The 16,732-nt window shown below is 39.9% G+C and overlaps 1 protein-coding gene across 4 annotated transcripts in view; it reads left to right on the top strand.

Annotated features, from left to right (window-relative positions):
* Positions 1 to 305: 305 nt before the first annotated feature.
* Positions 306 to 16,732, top strand: part of VPS13B (vacuolar protein sorting 13 homolog B) — a 471,233-nt gene continuing 454,806 nt past the window's right edge. For 3 of the 4 annotated variants that reach the window (XM_042785990.1, XM_042785992.1, XM_042785989.1), the window contains exons 1-3: positions 306 to 400; positions 1,122 to 1,299; positions 9,349 to 9,492. In XM_042785990.1, the coding sequence (XP_042641924.1) occupies positions 1,153 to 1,299; positions 9,349 to 9,492 (291 nt within the window). In that variant the 5' untranslated portion in view covers positions 306 to 400; positions 1,122 to 1,152. Of the gene's footprint in view, positions 401 to 1,121; positions 1,300 to 9,348; positions 9,493 to 15,721; positions 15,746 to 16,732 lie in introns of those variants that run through there. The other variant, XM_042785993.1, reaches the window with a different exon arrangement.

The following is a 16,732-nucleotide window of genomic DNA, read 5'->3' as shown; positions in this document are numbered from 1 at the left end:
CCACCGCGTGAGGAGGCCGGGCACTGGCGGCGCGACCGGCCGCCTCCGCCCGCCATTTCCCGCTCACAAGGACGCGGCGCGCGGCCGCACCCCCCCGGCCCCGCCCACCTCCCTAACGGCCACCACCGCCCCGCCCCGCCCCGCCCCCGGCGCAACGCCCGGTCACCCCCTCCCGCTCGCCGGCTCCTGGCAGAGCGCGTCACCTCCGCCGGCTTCAGGGGCCGGTTTCCGGCCCCGCCTCGGTGCTGCCGCCAAACCCTCCCGGCCGAAGCGCGAGCCCGGGTGCCCGAGGGACGTGGGAGGTCGGCGGACTCTGGGAGGGAGCACCCGCCCCCGCCAACCCGGAAGTGCCCGTGCGGCGGAGCTGGCGGCGCGGGGCTCCCGCGGCCCGGCCGGCCCGGTGAGGGCGGGGGGCGCGGGGCTGTGTGCAGGGGCAGGTAGAGGGGTCCTGAGAGAGCGTGGGTCCGGGGGAGGGGGGCGTGAGGGGTGTCCCGGAGGGGCGGGCGGTTCCTGGGAGAGGCTGCGGCGGTGATGGGGGCGGGAAGGGTCTCCTCGGTGCGACAGGCAAGGCGGGGGTGCTGGGAGCGGGGAGGAGGGGTGGCCAGCGTTCGTGTAGCATCAGCTTGGCTTAGGAAGGATAATGGCTTGCTCCGAGTTAAGGGTGGCATGAAGCTGGCGTTTTTGTCATGTACGCGGTACTCAAGGTATCAAATCGGCGAGGTGTATCTGGGGTGGTCTTTTAGTGTGGGCTTCTACCAGTTAAAAGGGACAGGGGTTCTGCCATTTAAACTTTATATGAAAGTACGGTAGACTGCTTGACCTCTTCCTTCTCCATTTTTTTTTTTTTGATTGGGTTGTCTCTTCTTTTGATAGTGAGCAAGGCAGTTATTAGTTGCTGTGTATATAAGCTGGAAATTCGTAAATGCAAATAAATGTGTTTTCATGTTGGTATATATTTCACCTTTATATGTAAGTATATGTATCTCTACGTATAGACATATATGTTTAGAAAGCAGAATTTGAAGTATAATTCTTCATACATTCCAACAATGTGACTGTTGCTTTATAGAAAATTAGCCTGACTTATAAATAATATATCATTGTCTTGTGTTTTTTCCTAGTGCTTGACCTGTAATACAGAAATCTTGCAGAATGCTGGAGTCTTATGTAACTCCTATTTTGATGAGTTATGTGAATCGCTACATAAAGAACTTGAAGCCTTCAGATCTACAGTTGTCACTCTGGGGTGGAGATGTTGTACTTAGTAAACTTGAGTTAAAGTTGGATGTACTTGAACAGGTATGTTATGCTTACAGTAGCTACAGTCTGTGTCTTTAAAATAAGTTGATTAATAATTTAGATTGGTCTGCACAGAGAAATGTTCTTTTAGTACTCACTGTTTTTCCTCTTATGCAAGTCCTTTTTTTCCCCCCTGCATTTAGTTATTCTTGCATTAGTTCCATGCCATTTGTTTAGTAATGAATGGTAATTCTTTGCACATTCTGTAAGTTATGGGGTGTGAAAAGAAAGGCTTTTTTTGTGGACACGTTTCTTCTTTCAGTAACCATTGTTTTAAAGTACAAACGCTAACTAAATTGCGTATAATAACTAATTCAAAATGTCACAAAGTAATGTAGAATCTCTTTTTAATTATACATAGTAAACACAGATTTGTGTTCTCTGTATTGTTTTATGACCCCGGTTTTCGTCATTCCAGTTGTATCTAAACTTAAGAATAATTGAGGCATGGATTTGATCATCTGGTTTGTGCGGATTAGATCAGAGGCTCTGTAAAACTTAGCTTTAAAAAGTCAAGCTTGACCAAGTAAAACCCTTGGTACAGAATTTGGAGCCTGCTGTCAATATGAACTAGTTAAGTTTTGGTGGAGGGGCTGTTTTCCTTCTGTGCTTATCTGAGCTGACAACTTAATGAGTTGAGTGTTTTAGGCAGATAAAGCTGTCTTCTGTTGTGCATGGTGTAGTGAGTCTTAGCTAGAGTCCTGTGCCCAGATGTAGTCCAAGTCAAGGAGCTGTGAGAGAAAGGCAGCAAAAATAATAGGAGATTTAGACAATACGGCCACTGGAAGAAGAATAAAATAGGCAGGTGTCATAGTTTAAGCCAGAGGGACAACTGTACACCGTGCAACTGTTCCCTCACTCCTTCCCCCTCAGGGTTGGGGAGGAGAGACTAGAACAAAGGCTTGGTCATGGAGGTGTGGACAGGGAGGGATGACTTACCAGTTATGGTCACAGGCAAAAGACAGACTTGATTAAGGAAGAAGAACATCAGTTTAATTTGAACACCACCACCACTAATTTACCAATCAGAGTAGGACAGTGAGAAATACAACCACATCTTAAAAACACTTTCCACTCCCCTCCCCAGCTTTTTCCCAGGCTCAGCTTTGCTCCCATTTTATCTACCTCTTCTCTGAGGTAGATAATCTCCCCCAGTGGGGATTGTGGTCAGTTCATCACCAGTTGTTTCTGCAGCTCCTTCCTCAGGGGGAGGACTTCTCTCACTCTTCCCCTGCTCCAGCGTGGGGTCCCTCTTACGGAGACAGTCCTCCAGGAACTTTCCGTGATGCGAGTCCTTCCCTCGGGCTGCAGCTCTTCACAAATGACTCCAGTGTGTGTCCTTTCTGTGAGCTGCAGTGCTCCCAGCAACAGACTGCTCTGCTGTGGGCTTCCCTTAGAGTCCTGGCTTTGGGTGCAGACTCCTGCTCTGGCATGGGGTCCTCCACAGGCTTCAGGTTGGCATCTGCTCCACCGCGAACCTCCGTGGGCTGCAGGGGGGCAGCCTGCCCTCTGCTCTGGTGCACCTCTCCTCCTCCTTTCTTCAACTCACCTTGTTTGCATAGGTATTTTCTTGATAACCCCTTTTCTTCCCAAGTTCCCCTTCTTAAATATGTTACCACAGAGGTGCAGCCACCGTCGCTAAGTGGCTTGGCCTTGGTGCAGAGGTGGGTCTGACTTGGAGCTGGGGGAGCTTTGAAGAGATTCTCACAGGGGCCACTGCTGTAGCCCACTCCCCCACTACCAAAACCCCACCTCACACAAACCTAATACATTCCACCCCTCACCTCTCTGAATCGCATATTCAAGAATTACAATTCACATCAATAAAAAAAGCTTGCCCACATCAAAATAAAAATAACATAATCACAATGCCAAACAAAAGTACACAATCCAGCCTTCATCCCTCTGCCACAATTATTACAACTGAAATTCCCATGATTATTCCACTAACATTGTTCAGTTCATGTTTTGGATGTTGCCTCTCCCAATTATTATCCTTATCTCTCATTCCTCATGCCTCACAGTGGGTGCCACAAAGGACAGGAATGTGGTTTTAATTTTGAATAAAATAAGGTGAGACAAGAAAGAATGAAATAAATTTCACTCAGGGAGTCTTAGGTTGGACATCAAGGAAAATTTTTCATGTTTTAATCAGATTATGAGGCACTGGAGGAGATGCTATGTCTCTGTCAGGAGATGCCTAAGATGTGAAAGAAATATTTATGATTAATTAAGGTTCTCTGATCCTGTTCTGGAAGAGGAGACAATCTTTCAAGAGATCTTGTCCTATTTTCTGTGCTCCTGTGAAGAGCCTGACTTGTCTTCCATTAAGTATTTGGTGGCCTCTGTATCTTTTCTCCCATCTTTTAGTTCCTCATTTTCTTGGTACAGCCTGTCCGTACAGTTGAAGTGGATACTAGACCTCAGTTGTGTAGGCTGTGTTCCTCCTGTGAATGTCTAAAGTATTTTTAAAATGTATATGTTATGGAATCAGAGAAGCGTTGATCAGAAAGGAATTCTGGAGGTCATCTAGTCCAGCCTCCTGTTTTGAGCAGGGCTGTTGCTAGCTGTATGTCAGATGAGTTTGTGGTTTTCTCCAGTTCAGTCTTGAAATCTCCTGCCTTGCTTGTGAAAACCTCCTGTTTGGGTAAACTGTTCCAGGGCTATACCATGTAGGGAGAAAGTTTGTCCATATAATGAATGGTGACTTGGGATGGATATATCGAACTTGCTATGTCACCTGGCACTATTAGGATTTTGCTGCCATCATCTCTGTTGTTCGCTTTAAAATAGTTGCAGTGTGCTGGTGGGTGATCCCTGGCTTCCCCTTCGTCTGCCTGTGTATCAGCAGGGTACCTAAATATCCAGTGCAGTCTGTTAATGTCATGGCTCTTGTAGAGGCAAATGTTGCCATATATACCTGTGCTCATTCTTATCAGCTTGAATGGGGATTTGAATATGTGAGGAACGCAAAATTTAGCTCAGGTTCTTTTTTCACATTATTTGGCCATGTGTTTATGTTACATGTAGGGATCTTAATTTGGCTCTTATTATTCTTTTGAACTTGCCTGGACCTGCAGACTGTATTTAGGACGTCTTTCTCCTTTTTCTGGAAGCGATGCTGCTTTATACCAGCTCAGCAAAACTCTTTGGGTATGTAGTATGTGGTAATAACAACATCCCCAAGCCTTTGCAGCAGGTAAAGAGCTTCCTTGAAAAGCTAAAGTCTCTAAAAGTTATCAGTATATATTATTTTGTGTTCTCTGCCTGGATGGGCTCATAATATCCAAGGTTAGTCACCTAAACTGCTCTGCTCTTCTAAAATCCTTTCTGTCCTGGGCTGCTAACCCCAGCCTGGTTCCCTGTTCCTTACCTGGCATGAATGCAGCCTTAATTTCATGCTTTAGGCTTTGGATACAAATGCATACACCCGGGCTGTCTTTGTCTGGAGCCTTAAATATTTTCAGAGTTGCAGCTTTTGTGGAACTTTACGTGATTATTCGGGAACATTAGCATAGGTGCTAAACGACATGGTCAAAGCACCTTATAACAGATTTGGAAACAAGTCTGTGCTTTCTCCCCTCGATCCTCACACTTCAGCTGATATTAGTGTTCCAATGTCATGTTGTGCTCTTACTGGCCACCAAACAGAATCCCAAAGAACAGATAAGAACAGAGCATAAACTGTTGCCTGTCTTCTAGAAGATCTTACTTTGGGACCAAGTTGGAACCAGTACCTTTTGAAATCAGATGTAATATAGTTGTTGACAGAGAAGATTTATCAAACCCAAAGAGAACGTTTCAGTACCTGAAAATACTTTGAATGTTTTTACGTATTTTTTTTGTATGTTTTGTATGCTCTCACTAAACTAAGCTGACTGTTATTGCAATAACTTGTACGGTTTGCCCTTTCCCTGCTGCCCCTTCCCTTCTCTGCTTCTCCCCCCCCTTAAAATTTTTTTTTCTTTTTACTATATCAATTCTGTAGTGAAAGCTGAGTACTAGTGTGTACTCAGGTTCAACCTTCTAGGTACAGTGTAGCTTTTGTGCATAATTATGTTGCTCTTTGAATAGCCAGTTAAGTTTATAATAATTATCTCTGGTTGAAGATTAATAAAATTTTTGTATTAGCTTTTTCCTATCCTGGATGATTCAATTTCTAGAAGACTTAAGCATTCCAAGAAATTTTCCATGTAGGCATAATAACTGGCACACTGTACAAAAACTAGTTCAAGAAAGAATTTTGTAATTAAACTTCAAAATTAATATTTAAATATTGTTTAATGGAGAAGCCTTTTAAGCACTTCTGGCAACTTTTATATGAAGTCAGTAGGGTAACAACTACCTATGAACTTGGTAACTAGCTTGTGTGTAATATTTCTGTTGACACAGTGGTACTAAAGAGATAAGATATGCGGTGAGCTCTTTTTGTTGTGTATCTTTCCATAACACTGTAGCTTATTATCCTAGCTGTTTTACAAACTCAAAGGGGAAGATAAAGCAGTCTTTGATTGGAAGACAAAGGAGAACTTGATCTAAAGATTATTGAGTTTTATTGTAGTGTCAACTTCTCATATCTGAAAGTATTTAGAAAGAAAGAAATATGGAAGATGCCAATGTACTTAAAATAATTTTAAGGAAATGAGGGCATTAAAATATCCTTACTGTAGGTGTCTGTGTTATGTGCCACTGGGTTACTTGTGAAATATAGCCTTGAATGTGAAGAAAGGGTGTTTGAATTAATACTGAAGTGGAAGAAACAGTACTTGCTTATCACCCCAAAGTTTGGGAGAGTCTTGTATTTCAGGGCAAGGGGAGTTATGATCAGCTAGTCTGCTGTCTTGCACGATGTCAGTCAGTTATTTATGTGTCAAGCCCAGGAGTCTGTTTTCAGCCATATCATAGGTTTTTTTGTAGAATTTATATGATATAATGTAAAATTTAAAATGTAAAGTCTCATCAGTCATAATTGCAAAAGATACATTAAGAATTTCTTGCAGAACTTAATGAAAGGGAAAAGACTGCACAGAAAGGGAGGAAGAATAAAAATGGTCTTTGTTATGTTTTATTATGAATAAGTTACTACATTTTGCACACATTTGTATTGTCTGTTGAAATAGTGCAACAAAGGCTTCTTTGCATTGCATTAAGGAAACTTGCTTGTGCAATTAGGATGTGAGACAACATTTATATCTTTGAAAAGACACAACATTCCTTTGAGAAAGAAGGACTGTCTTCTAAAGATGCTGTGCATTTGGTTATATCACCTCATTTTGAAAGACTACCTACGAATGTTTCTTTCAGTATTTTAGTTAACTAGACAAAAATAAGCATGTGTTAAATCCATCCAGCAAATAGTGGTAAAAGATCTGTTCTGGAATGCCTTTTGAAGTAAACTCATAACTTACACTTGTGTAAAACAAGTCAGGATCTAAATAGAGATTGTGGTATTGATGAGTGACATAAAAATGATGTATTTGTGAGTCTGGAAAGTTGTTTTTTTTTTTTTTTTTTTCTGTTACTGTTAATAGTGATAGTTTGCTATCTGTTCATGAAAACATTGTCTCTGAATTGGTATTTTTAAATTGCATATTTTTTTATCATTTATTGCTGTGCCTTTTCCTTCTTCCCCCCCACCCATCCCCCCCAAACTGTGGGACATAAGATGCTTTTTCATTTATTGTATGATCAGGTTAGCAACATCTGTGGCTAAACTGCCAGTACTTGCTTTTCAGTGGCTTAACTGAAACTTTCTGGATTAAAATTTTGTGTTAATTGTAAGCCTAAGGCTGAATTGTTAGGAGAGAGGCTTTCAGCTACAATCCTTTGGTATATTAGTGAATGAGATGAAGAAAAAACACTTTGTAAAAAAAAAAAAAAAAAAAAATTAACAATTTTCTTCAAACTGTTTTTATGAGAAAGTCTGTAACTGTCATCTCTTGGCATGGGGACTTGAAATTAGATGTGACTTTGTATAAGCATGGCTGAGGTAGGAGTCAAGAGTTTCACTGACATGAGATAGATGTGGGATTTTTTTAAACTTAATTAATGAAAGCTCATTAAACCCCCAAAACTAATTTACAAACTGAAAGCTGTCCTTTGCAAAAAAAATAGAGTTATAGTTTTGCGTAGTTGTCTTCTCTGAAGATTTTGTCAGCAGTGAATATACTTCATCTACTCTTTGCTCTTGGATGCAAGATGAACTTTTTCATAGTACCAGTAGAAAAGCTGAGGAGGTATCAACTGTGGAATGGAGACTGTGTTCCTTAAAATTTCTCCTATTAACAGCTATTTGCTGTGATGGTGCTAGATATTTGCACATAAGAATGGATGACTTCTCTTTTGGGTGACTAATTAGAGGCTATCTCAGGATGCCAACCTGTCACAGTTGCAATAGTGGTTATTTCAACTCTGAACTTATGACATGGTGACTAAGAAACATCAACATTTTTAGTGGGCTTTCAAAATCTGTCACTAAGATTTGATTACAGTTTAAAGATGTTAGGCAAATAATGACATTAACTAGCTTCACAGAAATATTTTGTAAGTAGATTTTATAATATATGTCAGGTACTAAATGTAAAATTCACGTGTCCTCAGATTTTATTCATAGAGAACTTCGATATAGCAGGAATAGGTCTAGAGTCAAGCAGTGCAAGTAAACAGGTTTTCTGGATCCACTTCTAGATGTTCATCTGAAATTCCCTAGCAACTTGCTTGCTTGATATCAGTTTCATGGACCTTCCCTATTTAACTTGTACGCATTCATAGGAGTACTGGGTCGAAGGATGTAAGTAAGCTGAGCCAGGGTGCAGAAGTGCTTAAGCCCTGGGTTGCCTAGTTTTGGCAGGGAAATTCTGAAGTTCTGAACAGAGGTTTATGCCCCTGAGTTGACTAACAAACACAACAGTTAAGGGCCTGGGGGTGCTCAAAGCAAGTCAGCAGTGTGCCCTGGCAGCCAGGAGGGCAAACACCATCCTGGGGTGCCCCAAACACACCGTAACCAGCCAGTCAAAAGAGGTGACTGTCCCGCTGTACACAGCATTGGTGCAGCCTCACCTTGAGCAATGTGTGCAGTTCTGGGCCCCACAATTTAAGAAGGATGTGAAGATCCTTGCATGTGTCCAGAGGAGGGGAACAAAGCTGGTGACAGGGCTGGAAGGCATGTCCTGTGAGGTGTGGCTGCGGACTTTGGGCTTGTTTAGTTTGGCTGAGGGGTGATGTTACTGTTCTCTACAGCTTCCTGAGGAGGGGACTTTGAGATGAGCCCCTCCCTCTTTTCTCCCTTGTTATGCAGTGGCAGGTTGCATGGGAATAGTTCAGAGCTGTCCAAGGGGAGGTTTAGACTGGACATTAGGAAGTATTTCTTTACCAAGAGGGTGGTCAAACACTGGAACAGGCTTTCTAGGGAGGTGGTCGATGCCCCAAGCCTGCCAGTGTTTAAGAGGCATTTGGACAATGCCCTTAAAAACATGCTTTAACTTTTGGGTCAGCCCTGAGTTTATCAGGCAGTTGGATTAGTTGATCATTGTAGGTCCCTTACAACTGAAAATTCTCTATTCTAATGGCCAAAACTATCACCAGCATCTAGGAGACTTAGATTCACTTCTTTCTCAACTTGAGATGATTCACACCTGTAGTTCCTAGCATCTAAGGTGAAGACACAAACACCAGTCTGTAAGCAACTCCAAGTGAAGACAGCCATTGTTTTTTCCCCATTAAAGCTTTAAACCCTTTATAGCCAAAAATGTCAGAAAATCGGAAAGCTAAGAAGAGGTATCATCACTGAAGCCTCATCATTAGAATACTTAGTATTGAAAATGCTGACTTAAAATTCTGACATAATGTTGTTTCTTTATTTTACACTAAGCACTTTCATTATTTGAAATCTTACAAAGCCTGTTGCCCAACCTCATGGCACACTGCTGGTTTGGGGAGGGAGAATACATTTTGACTTAACGTTTTGTGCTAGAACTCTGCTTTTCTCTTGAATTTTGATACGTTTCAATAGTAATTAATCAATTTTTTTGTTGTTGTTGTTATTGTTAGGAGCTGAAACTACCATTTACTTTTTTAAGCGGGCATATTCATGAACTTCGGATTCATGTGCCATGGACAAAATTGGGATCAGAACCAGTTGTCATCACTATCAATACAATGGAATGCATCTTGAAATTAAAGGATGGAGCTCAGGTAAGAAACGTGATGAATGCTTTTCCAGCACTGAGAGGTTGATGAGAATAATAGCTTCTATAGGTCACCTTCTTTAAAGCTATCTGAAGAATCAGGCAGGTGAAGTTTCAGTCCCTGTTATTTTTTGAGAGGCTAATACTGTTACTCTCATCATGGCTAGTATCTTCCTTTATGCTTATTCTTGATTCTTTATTAGCTGTGTTCGTACAGATGTAAAAGCGTGTAAATAGTGCTCTACTGGAATTTTCCTATGACTAGACAAAAAATGGATTTCAAGAGTGCTTCCAGCTTCTGCCTCCCAAGACGCAGTGCTGGTTGCTTGAGACAGATGTGTGTGGCACTGCTGAGCACCAGGCATTTTTCAAAGGATGTGTTGTTATTATTAAAGGAGTGCTTTAAAGATCCTGGAGTAATTCTCTTTTTGCTCTAGAAATTGTAGTACTTGCTTGAGTGTACTTAGACTTCTTACATGTAAGGGTCTCAAAGGGCTTTTTGTTTAGTTGCTTGGAATAATTTGTCCATTATGCCGTTTCACAGGCTCAGGAAGGATTTCCTCCTGACACAATGAAGCTAAAATATGCAGTGGCTTGATTTTGTTATGTGTCTAACTTAGTTAACAAAAAGTACTTGGGTATGTTAATGTTGGACTTGTTTGTTCAGTCAATGTGGTGCTTTAACTCTAGAGAGATTTAATGGTGGCTTTTTTTGTTTGTTTGTTGTAAAACCTTGTTCACATTTCAATTTCAACATAAAGTCCTCAAGTTATATTAAAGATCACGCAAAAGAAAATTCCAATTTGTGCAAGGATCTCAAGTGTTTGGTAGGGTGCTTGATGAGCTGTTAACATTTAACATCAGTGATTAGATGCAAGCCAGCCAGAACATTGGAAAACACTTTTCCATTATGTTTGATATTTCTTGTAATTTTCTTTTACAGTTCCAGAGCTAGAAGACTTTTGTTGCTGGAGTAGAAATCTCTAGTCCTAGATATGCCACCCACAAAGCATATGCTTGCATTCTGTAGTTACACTTAATCTATGTGCATATGTGCATATATACATGTGTACATACACCAACAGCCAAATGCTAAGTACTTTTCCAATGTTAAGGTAAGATTTCAAGGCCAGATGTTCCATGAGAAATGTGTTTTAGAAGCAGCAAATTGCAACTAATTATAGAAGTTGCAGAAAAAGATTTGTAGCTCATGACTTTGTGCAACCCAGAACTAATATTTGATATCAGACCATGCAGATGGCTACTGCTGGAATGATCAGATTTCCTGCTTGCGTGGTATTTGAAACTTAAATTTTGTGGTGCATACAGCAAAAGGTCAAGTGTCACGAATGTAAAGCACTCTGAAAACAAGTATTTGTTACAGATGTTTAAGATTCAGAGGCAAGAAAGGATTTTTGAAAATTGCAACTGACATTTGAACAAATTATTCAGTGGTATGTACACTCAGGAGGGTAAAATTTGGGTCTGTGCCGTAGAAGAATTATCTTTGACTAACAAGAATGTAAATGAAAACACTTTTATGCTGTTTTCTGAGTATGTGGTTTAAAAGTTGACAGCTTGAATTTTATTTCTTAAATTACTATTTGAAAGTGTCATAAAAAGAAAATGTTTTGACAAATTCTTGTATTCTAGCTTCCAATGTGACAGTGTACTTGGCTAAAACCATAAAAGTCTTTCTAATCAGTGAGTAAAAATCCTGAATGAAATAGAATAATTCTGTGGAAAATGGTAGTAAAATGAATGTTTGGTGAATTTAGTTCCAATTGGATCTGTTCTGTCAAGAACTTCATATCAGTGAAGAGCATAATTAGCAAGAAAGTTTAGTTTAGTTCTCGAAAATCAATTGGCTTCATCACACATTTCCTTCCTCAGGTGAAACCTCTAATGAGCACATGCATCATTTCACCTGAGCAAAAAATTGACAGCAACTTAGTGTGATCTGTATTCTTTGGAAAGGGACTGTTTCAAAGAATGTTTATTTTGAAGGTGTATGGGGATTAAAATACATGGCATTGTTTGAAGCTATTGTCCAGTGGACCCTACATATTTTTGGGAGCAAAAAACTCTATCCCTTTGTATGTTTTATGAAGAGTATCAGCTCCACAGGGATGCTTTTGTACATCTGTGCTTTACATATGACACAGCAATGTCATCACTAGTTCAATTTCAGTGTTTGGTTGTTTTTCTGTTGTTTATGCTATTGCAGCATCTCTTCACCTGAGATAAAAGTTTGGAGTAGACACTAATGGCTCAACTTTCAGTTTTATGCTAATACTCTTTTCTAAGCAGAAATGTTGTGTAAGTGGTAGGTTCATCCAGTGATATACATGTTCTGTTGAACATGCTTTGTATATGCTCTTTTGCTTATGAATTTGGTTAATGCCGGTAACTGAAGTAGAAATTGGATGTGAGGCATTTTGCATTGCTTTTTGATGTCTGTCAGCTTAATGCAACTGTGCTTGTTTTATTTGCTGCCGAACATAATCGTCTCAGGCACTGAGGTTTAAGTATGACCATTTATAATATTATCAGATTAATTAAATATGTTGGTAAGTATGATTTCAAATGTGCTCTTGCACACTTAAATGTGCTTCTGAAGTTTCCTTGACTTGTGTGACTTATATTTGTTAAGTTATGGTAATTGACTCCCATGAAACCGTTCTTCCTGTATGTTAAGCATTGTTTTAGAGGGTGGTTAAAGTTCCGGTATTTTATTTTTCTCATTACTTATCTTTATATATTAAACCTCAGTACTTTTATCTGGAATTGAAATCTACCTGATAAACCTCTGTTGATGCTGTTTTTTCTCCTAGAGCTTCTCTTCTTTTTTGTCCTGTTGGAACATTCTTAACTTTTTTCTTTTCTACGTAATTTTTTAAAGCCATTTGAAATTCTTTGCTCATTTCTCTTCCCACTCCCCCCACATCCCCCCGTGTCACAGTACTTCTGTACCTAAACCAAAGGCTTTAAATTCTGACTGTGCAAATAGAGAATGGCAAGCCTATGTCTGTCTCCTTCACCTTCCTGACGTTATAACTAACCACAAGACTAATCTTTATTTCAACCTTGAATTCTGTGGGTTTTAATCTTGGAACTGACTCAAATGAAGAGATTCAAGGAAAAATGTAATATCAAGGAGAAACGTAATAAATGCTTCAGTTTTGAGTCCTTGCCTTTAATCAGGACACAGTGCATCAGAAATATGCTGATGTCTATGAAGCTGAAAAACTGTCTCTACCCCAAGGATAACTAATTATGGAATTGGGGAAGACAGTTAGATGCAAGCATGCACTTAGTTTCCCTGCGCCCCTGTAGTTGTTTGGATCAGCATACAGACAATTAAGCACTGTTCCTTTTATGAGTCATTACAGAAAGGTTTTGAAGGAATAGAATAACTTTGTGGAGGCAGTGGAGAACAGCCCACAAGTGTGACTGTCAGAATATCAGACACATTCTTATCTGACAATCAGCACTGCCATCAAAGAATGCCGAAAGCAGAAATTAATCTTGACTGGGAAATGATTGAGATGGTAGATAGGGTGTGCAGACAGGTTATAAAGGACTTTGAAAGTGAAGACAGAAGGCTTGTGTTTATGAGGGTATAGTTTTATAAAGTTTTTGCTTAGGTGGTAAAGCTAGCTCCAGGTCTGGAGCAGTGTTTTGCTGTTTTTCTCACCTGGATTGTAGTAGTTCAATTGAATGTGGCTGTATGGACAAGTGGTGCTGTTTTTTCGATTTGAGTGTATACATACGCTGATCAGTGACAGCAAAAATATGGGAAGACTTGAAGTCAGAGGACTAATTAACAGACTTCAGTGGCCCACCTTTCTGCTTTTTGTTTGCTCATGTAGAAGCTCAAGGTCTTTATTTTTGAAATATTTTCAGTTGGTACTTACTCATTTTCATAGTGGTATCTTTAGTTCAGTAAATCTGATGTTGAGTTTTAAGACTTGTATGCAAAGTGTAAGGTGAAGATTATATCAAGAGCTGCCCTACAGGAAGCAAACTATATTGTTAGCTAACACTGATGCGTAATCTCAGGTTAATGACATATATGAAATTCATCATTAAGCAGCCAGTTCATGCTGCTTTTATTTGTGTATTAATAGCTTAACGTAAGAAATGGGGTTTTATCTGTTTCTCTGTGTGTGTGCATACAAATAAGTATATATAAGTACCAAGAACAATTTTCCATATTTTAATTTAAAAAAAATAATTTCTGTAAATTGGACTTTAATCTTTTCCAAATGTTCAGGAAGGTTTGGCAGAGCCTTTGGTTGGGTTTTATGCCATTTTCTGTCAAGAACTGCAGTCTGAAGAGTTCTAATGTTTTCTATGAATTGTTTGATGTGAAAAGAAGTGTTTTAGGAGATTCTCTTTCAAGGATATTGTCTTTCTAAGGGAGAAATACCATGTCCCAGAAATCTCTTGCAAAAACATCTAGTTAACTTACTCTTTCAGTGAAGTGGTAAAGGCAGGCTGCAACAGCTGCTGGAAAGGCCTTGCAGCATTTGCTTCAGACACTTGTTGTCTTTGTATTTCCAGTGTGTTCAAATGAGTGGCTGAAGAGGAGATACTGAACAACTTTGCTTAAAACTAGATTAATTTTCATATGTTCTAGCTGGGCAAGCAAGAGTGACCATGTAAATTACCTAATTTTTGTACTAAGCACTTTCATATGAAAAGACTTCAAAAGCAGGATATCTGACATTTTAGATTGCAGTCATTCTTGCAAAAGAAGAAACTGCCTTTGCTGTGAATTTGTTCAGAGATACCTGTGGGCACATTTCTTAATACTCTAGCTGTAGAAGTCCATCCACTGGCATTGTGTTGCCTGAGCCTGAATAACTGGCTTGCTACCTATGTGCCCGTAACCATGCTAGTAATTTTGGACAGCTTTCATGTGAGTTGGTCAGCATACTTCTTTTTTAAGTCCTTTTCAGGGCCAAGTAATGGTGATTTCAAGTGTCTGAAACTGATTACTATGGAAGGTGCGAGTGGTCCCGCTTGATTCCTTCTGTGCTTGTGCCTGGTCCCTAGAAGAGCTTCCAATGTTGCTGTACTGCCTACAGGCAAAGGTAGAGGGACAGTCCTGACCTAATTCTAGTGCTTAGTCAGTGTGAGTGAGCCTTGTTTTCAGGTGTTTCTGCTAAAGAACAAGACTTTGGATAGTGAGCACTCTTGCTTTCTGTTCTGTGCAATACTGGGTGACGTCTTCCTTGGCAGTGCTGTACGTAGCTCCTGAGAACATCCATAGGGACAAGGCATGATAAACTGTCCCAGTATCTTGAGAATACATGTGACTGTTTATGTGAGAAGGATATGACTAGGACGCTTTTCTGAGCAGCCAAACAGTGGCTGCTCAGAAAAGGGGGAATCCTACATAGCACTGAATTTCTTGAATCTGTCATAATAATCTCAGTCTTAGTAGTTTAATACATTATTATTATTTTCTCTTTTGAAAATATTTTTTTTTTTCCTTCAGAGCAGATTACTAGAACACAGTTATTTCATGGGTTTGCTCTAAAATAGGTATGGATAGGGGACTTGCTGTTTTCTGGATCAACTTGTATTTCAGCAGAAGTCAGTGCTCTGTGACATGTTTCGGATTTGTACTTTTTTAAAGGCTTTAGCTTTTGGGCAGACACTTTTTAATCTTTTTTTACCCACGCCCCACGCCCAGCCCACCCCCCCCTTATTTTTCTTTATTCCCTTATTTTTTCTTATCCTGTTTTTACTGTTTTTCTGTTTTTTTTTTTTTTTTTTCCTTAATTTCTAAGTGTGCGGTTTTGTTTTTTTTTTTTTTTTTTTAAACACTGAAAATGTGGGCACTGACTTCCTAACTAGTTTCCTCCTTTCTACTTAGAACTCCACTTTAACTATAATTATGCTTTGTTTGATATTTGGCTGTAGAATTTGATTCTTTTTATTTTTGTAACATCTTTACTCTTCCATGTTAGGTCTCTTCTTTCTCTGTCAGTGTTCCCAAGATCTGTAAAATACAATTTTGACAAAAATTTGTGAAATAGTATCTCAGCAGCCCTTCTCAGGCTTGTGAGTATTTTGTCTTGATTATTGTCATCTTTCCTTCGGTTTACTTGGCTGATGGAGCTCACTCAATGCTTTCCATCTTGCTTCCAGCTTTAGCCTACTTTCTCCCACGTGCTGGCACGTGTCTTACTGTGAGGTGAATTGGACGATTTGCTTATCTTGGAGAAAACAGAACCAGCCCTTAAAAGGTGATGAAGCTGCTTGATTTCTTTCTTTGCTTTGGGTTAGTGTGTTGAATTAGCTTGCTGGATGATCCTATGAGGGCTGAAGATGGCATACAGAGAAGGCAGCAAGTGTAGGAGAGGCTCAGCTGTGTTTAGCTGTGTTGTTTAAATGCATCCTTGACTGATCAGCCTCATCCCACTAAATTATATATTGAGTGGTTATCAGCTGACCTACTGAACTGGCCTTTCTGAATGATAGCCAATGTGTGTGATTTTTTTTTTTTTGTTTTTTTTTTTTTTTAATCATCCCCACCAACCCCTTCCTCCCCTGCCCAAGAATCATCTTCTGGGAGTAGAGAATATTCAAGACCTGGTGTCTGGCTATTGCAGTGCCGTATCAATGAACTTTGCAATTTCACTTGAACCCAGAGAGTGAAGAAGCAGACTGGGGCCCTTTTCAAAGCTGAGTTGGTTGGGAAATACCACGGTGAGAATTCAGAATCTCAAAATTTATCATTAAATAAGTAAATGGTCATAAACATGTTCATATATATATTTTTTTTTCTCAATACTGTCATTGGTGATGGGAAATAACTTTTCATTTGCTGAAAACTGAGGTGTTTTGAGCACATGGGCTACAGTTTCTGAAAACAAGATAGATGTCAGCCTATGAGACCTTCCCTGGAACTGGAGTGTATTAGGAGTAGAGATTTGTTGGTGCAGAAGCTGCAAACCATGCTGGCTATATATGATGGTTGAAGTGTTTCCCCATGTCTTAGTAGTGGAAACTTGCATATTGTTGAGAATATTTTAGGGCACAAGTAACAGTCATTTTAACCCATTTCTCTCTCTGCATCTCTCCCTCTCTCTCTTTTACTTCCATAACATTCTCTAAAACTGATTCTTGTATTTGGCTGTAACTTGCCACTGGCAAATTATATTCTATTTAAAAATTAAAAAAATAAGAAATCGAATTATGTACACCAACAGCTAGTAAAACTGCTTGACCCC

This window comes from Tyto alba, unplaced genomic scaffold, assembly GCF_018691265.1.
Source record: "Tyto alba isolate M040663 unplaced genomic scaffold, T.alba_DEE_v4.0 Super-Scaffold_9, whole genome shotgun sequence".
In the NCBI taxonomy this organism is placed as follows: domain Eukaryota; kingdom Metazoa; phylum Chordata; class Aves; order Strigiformes; family Tytonidae; genus Tyto; species Tyto alba.
The sequence above is the reverse complement of the archived record's forward strand: the minus strand, read 5'-3'. Positions and strand labels throughout refer to the sequence as shown.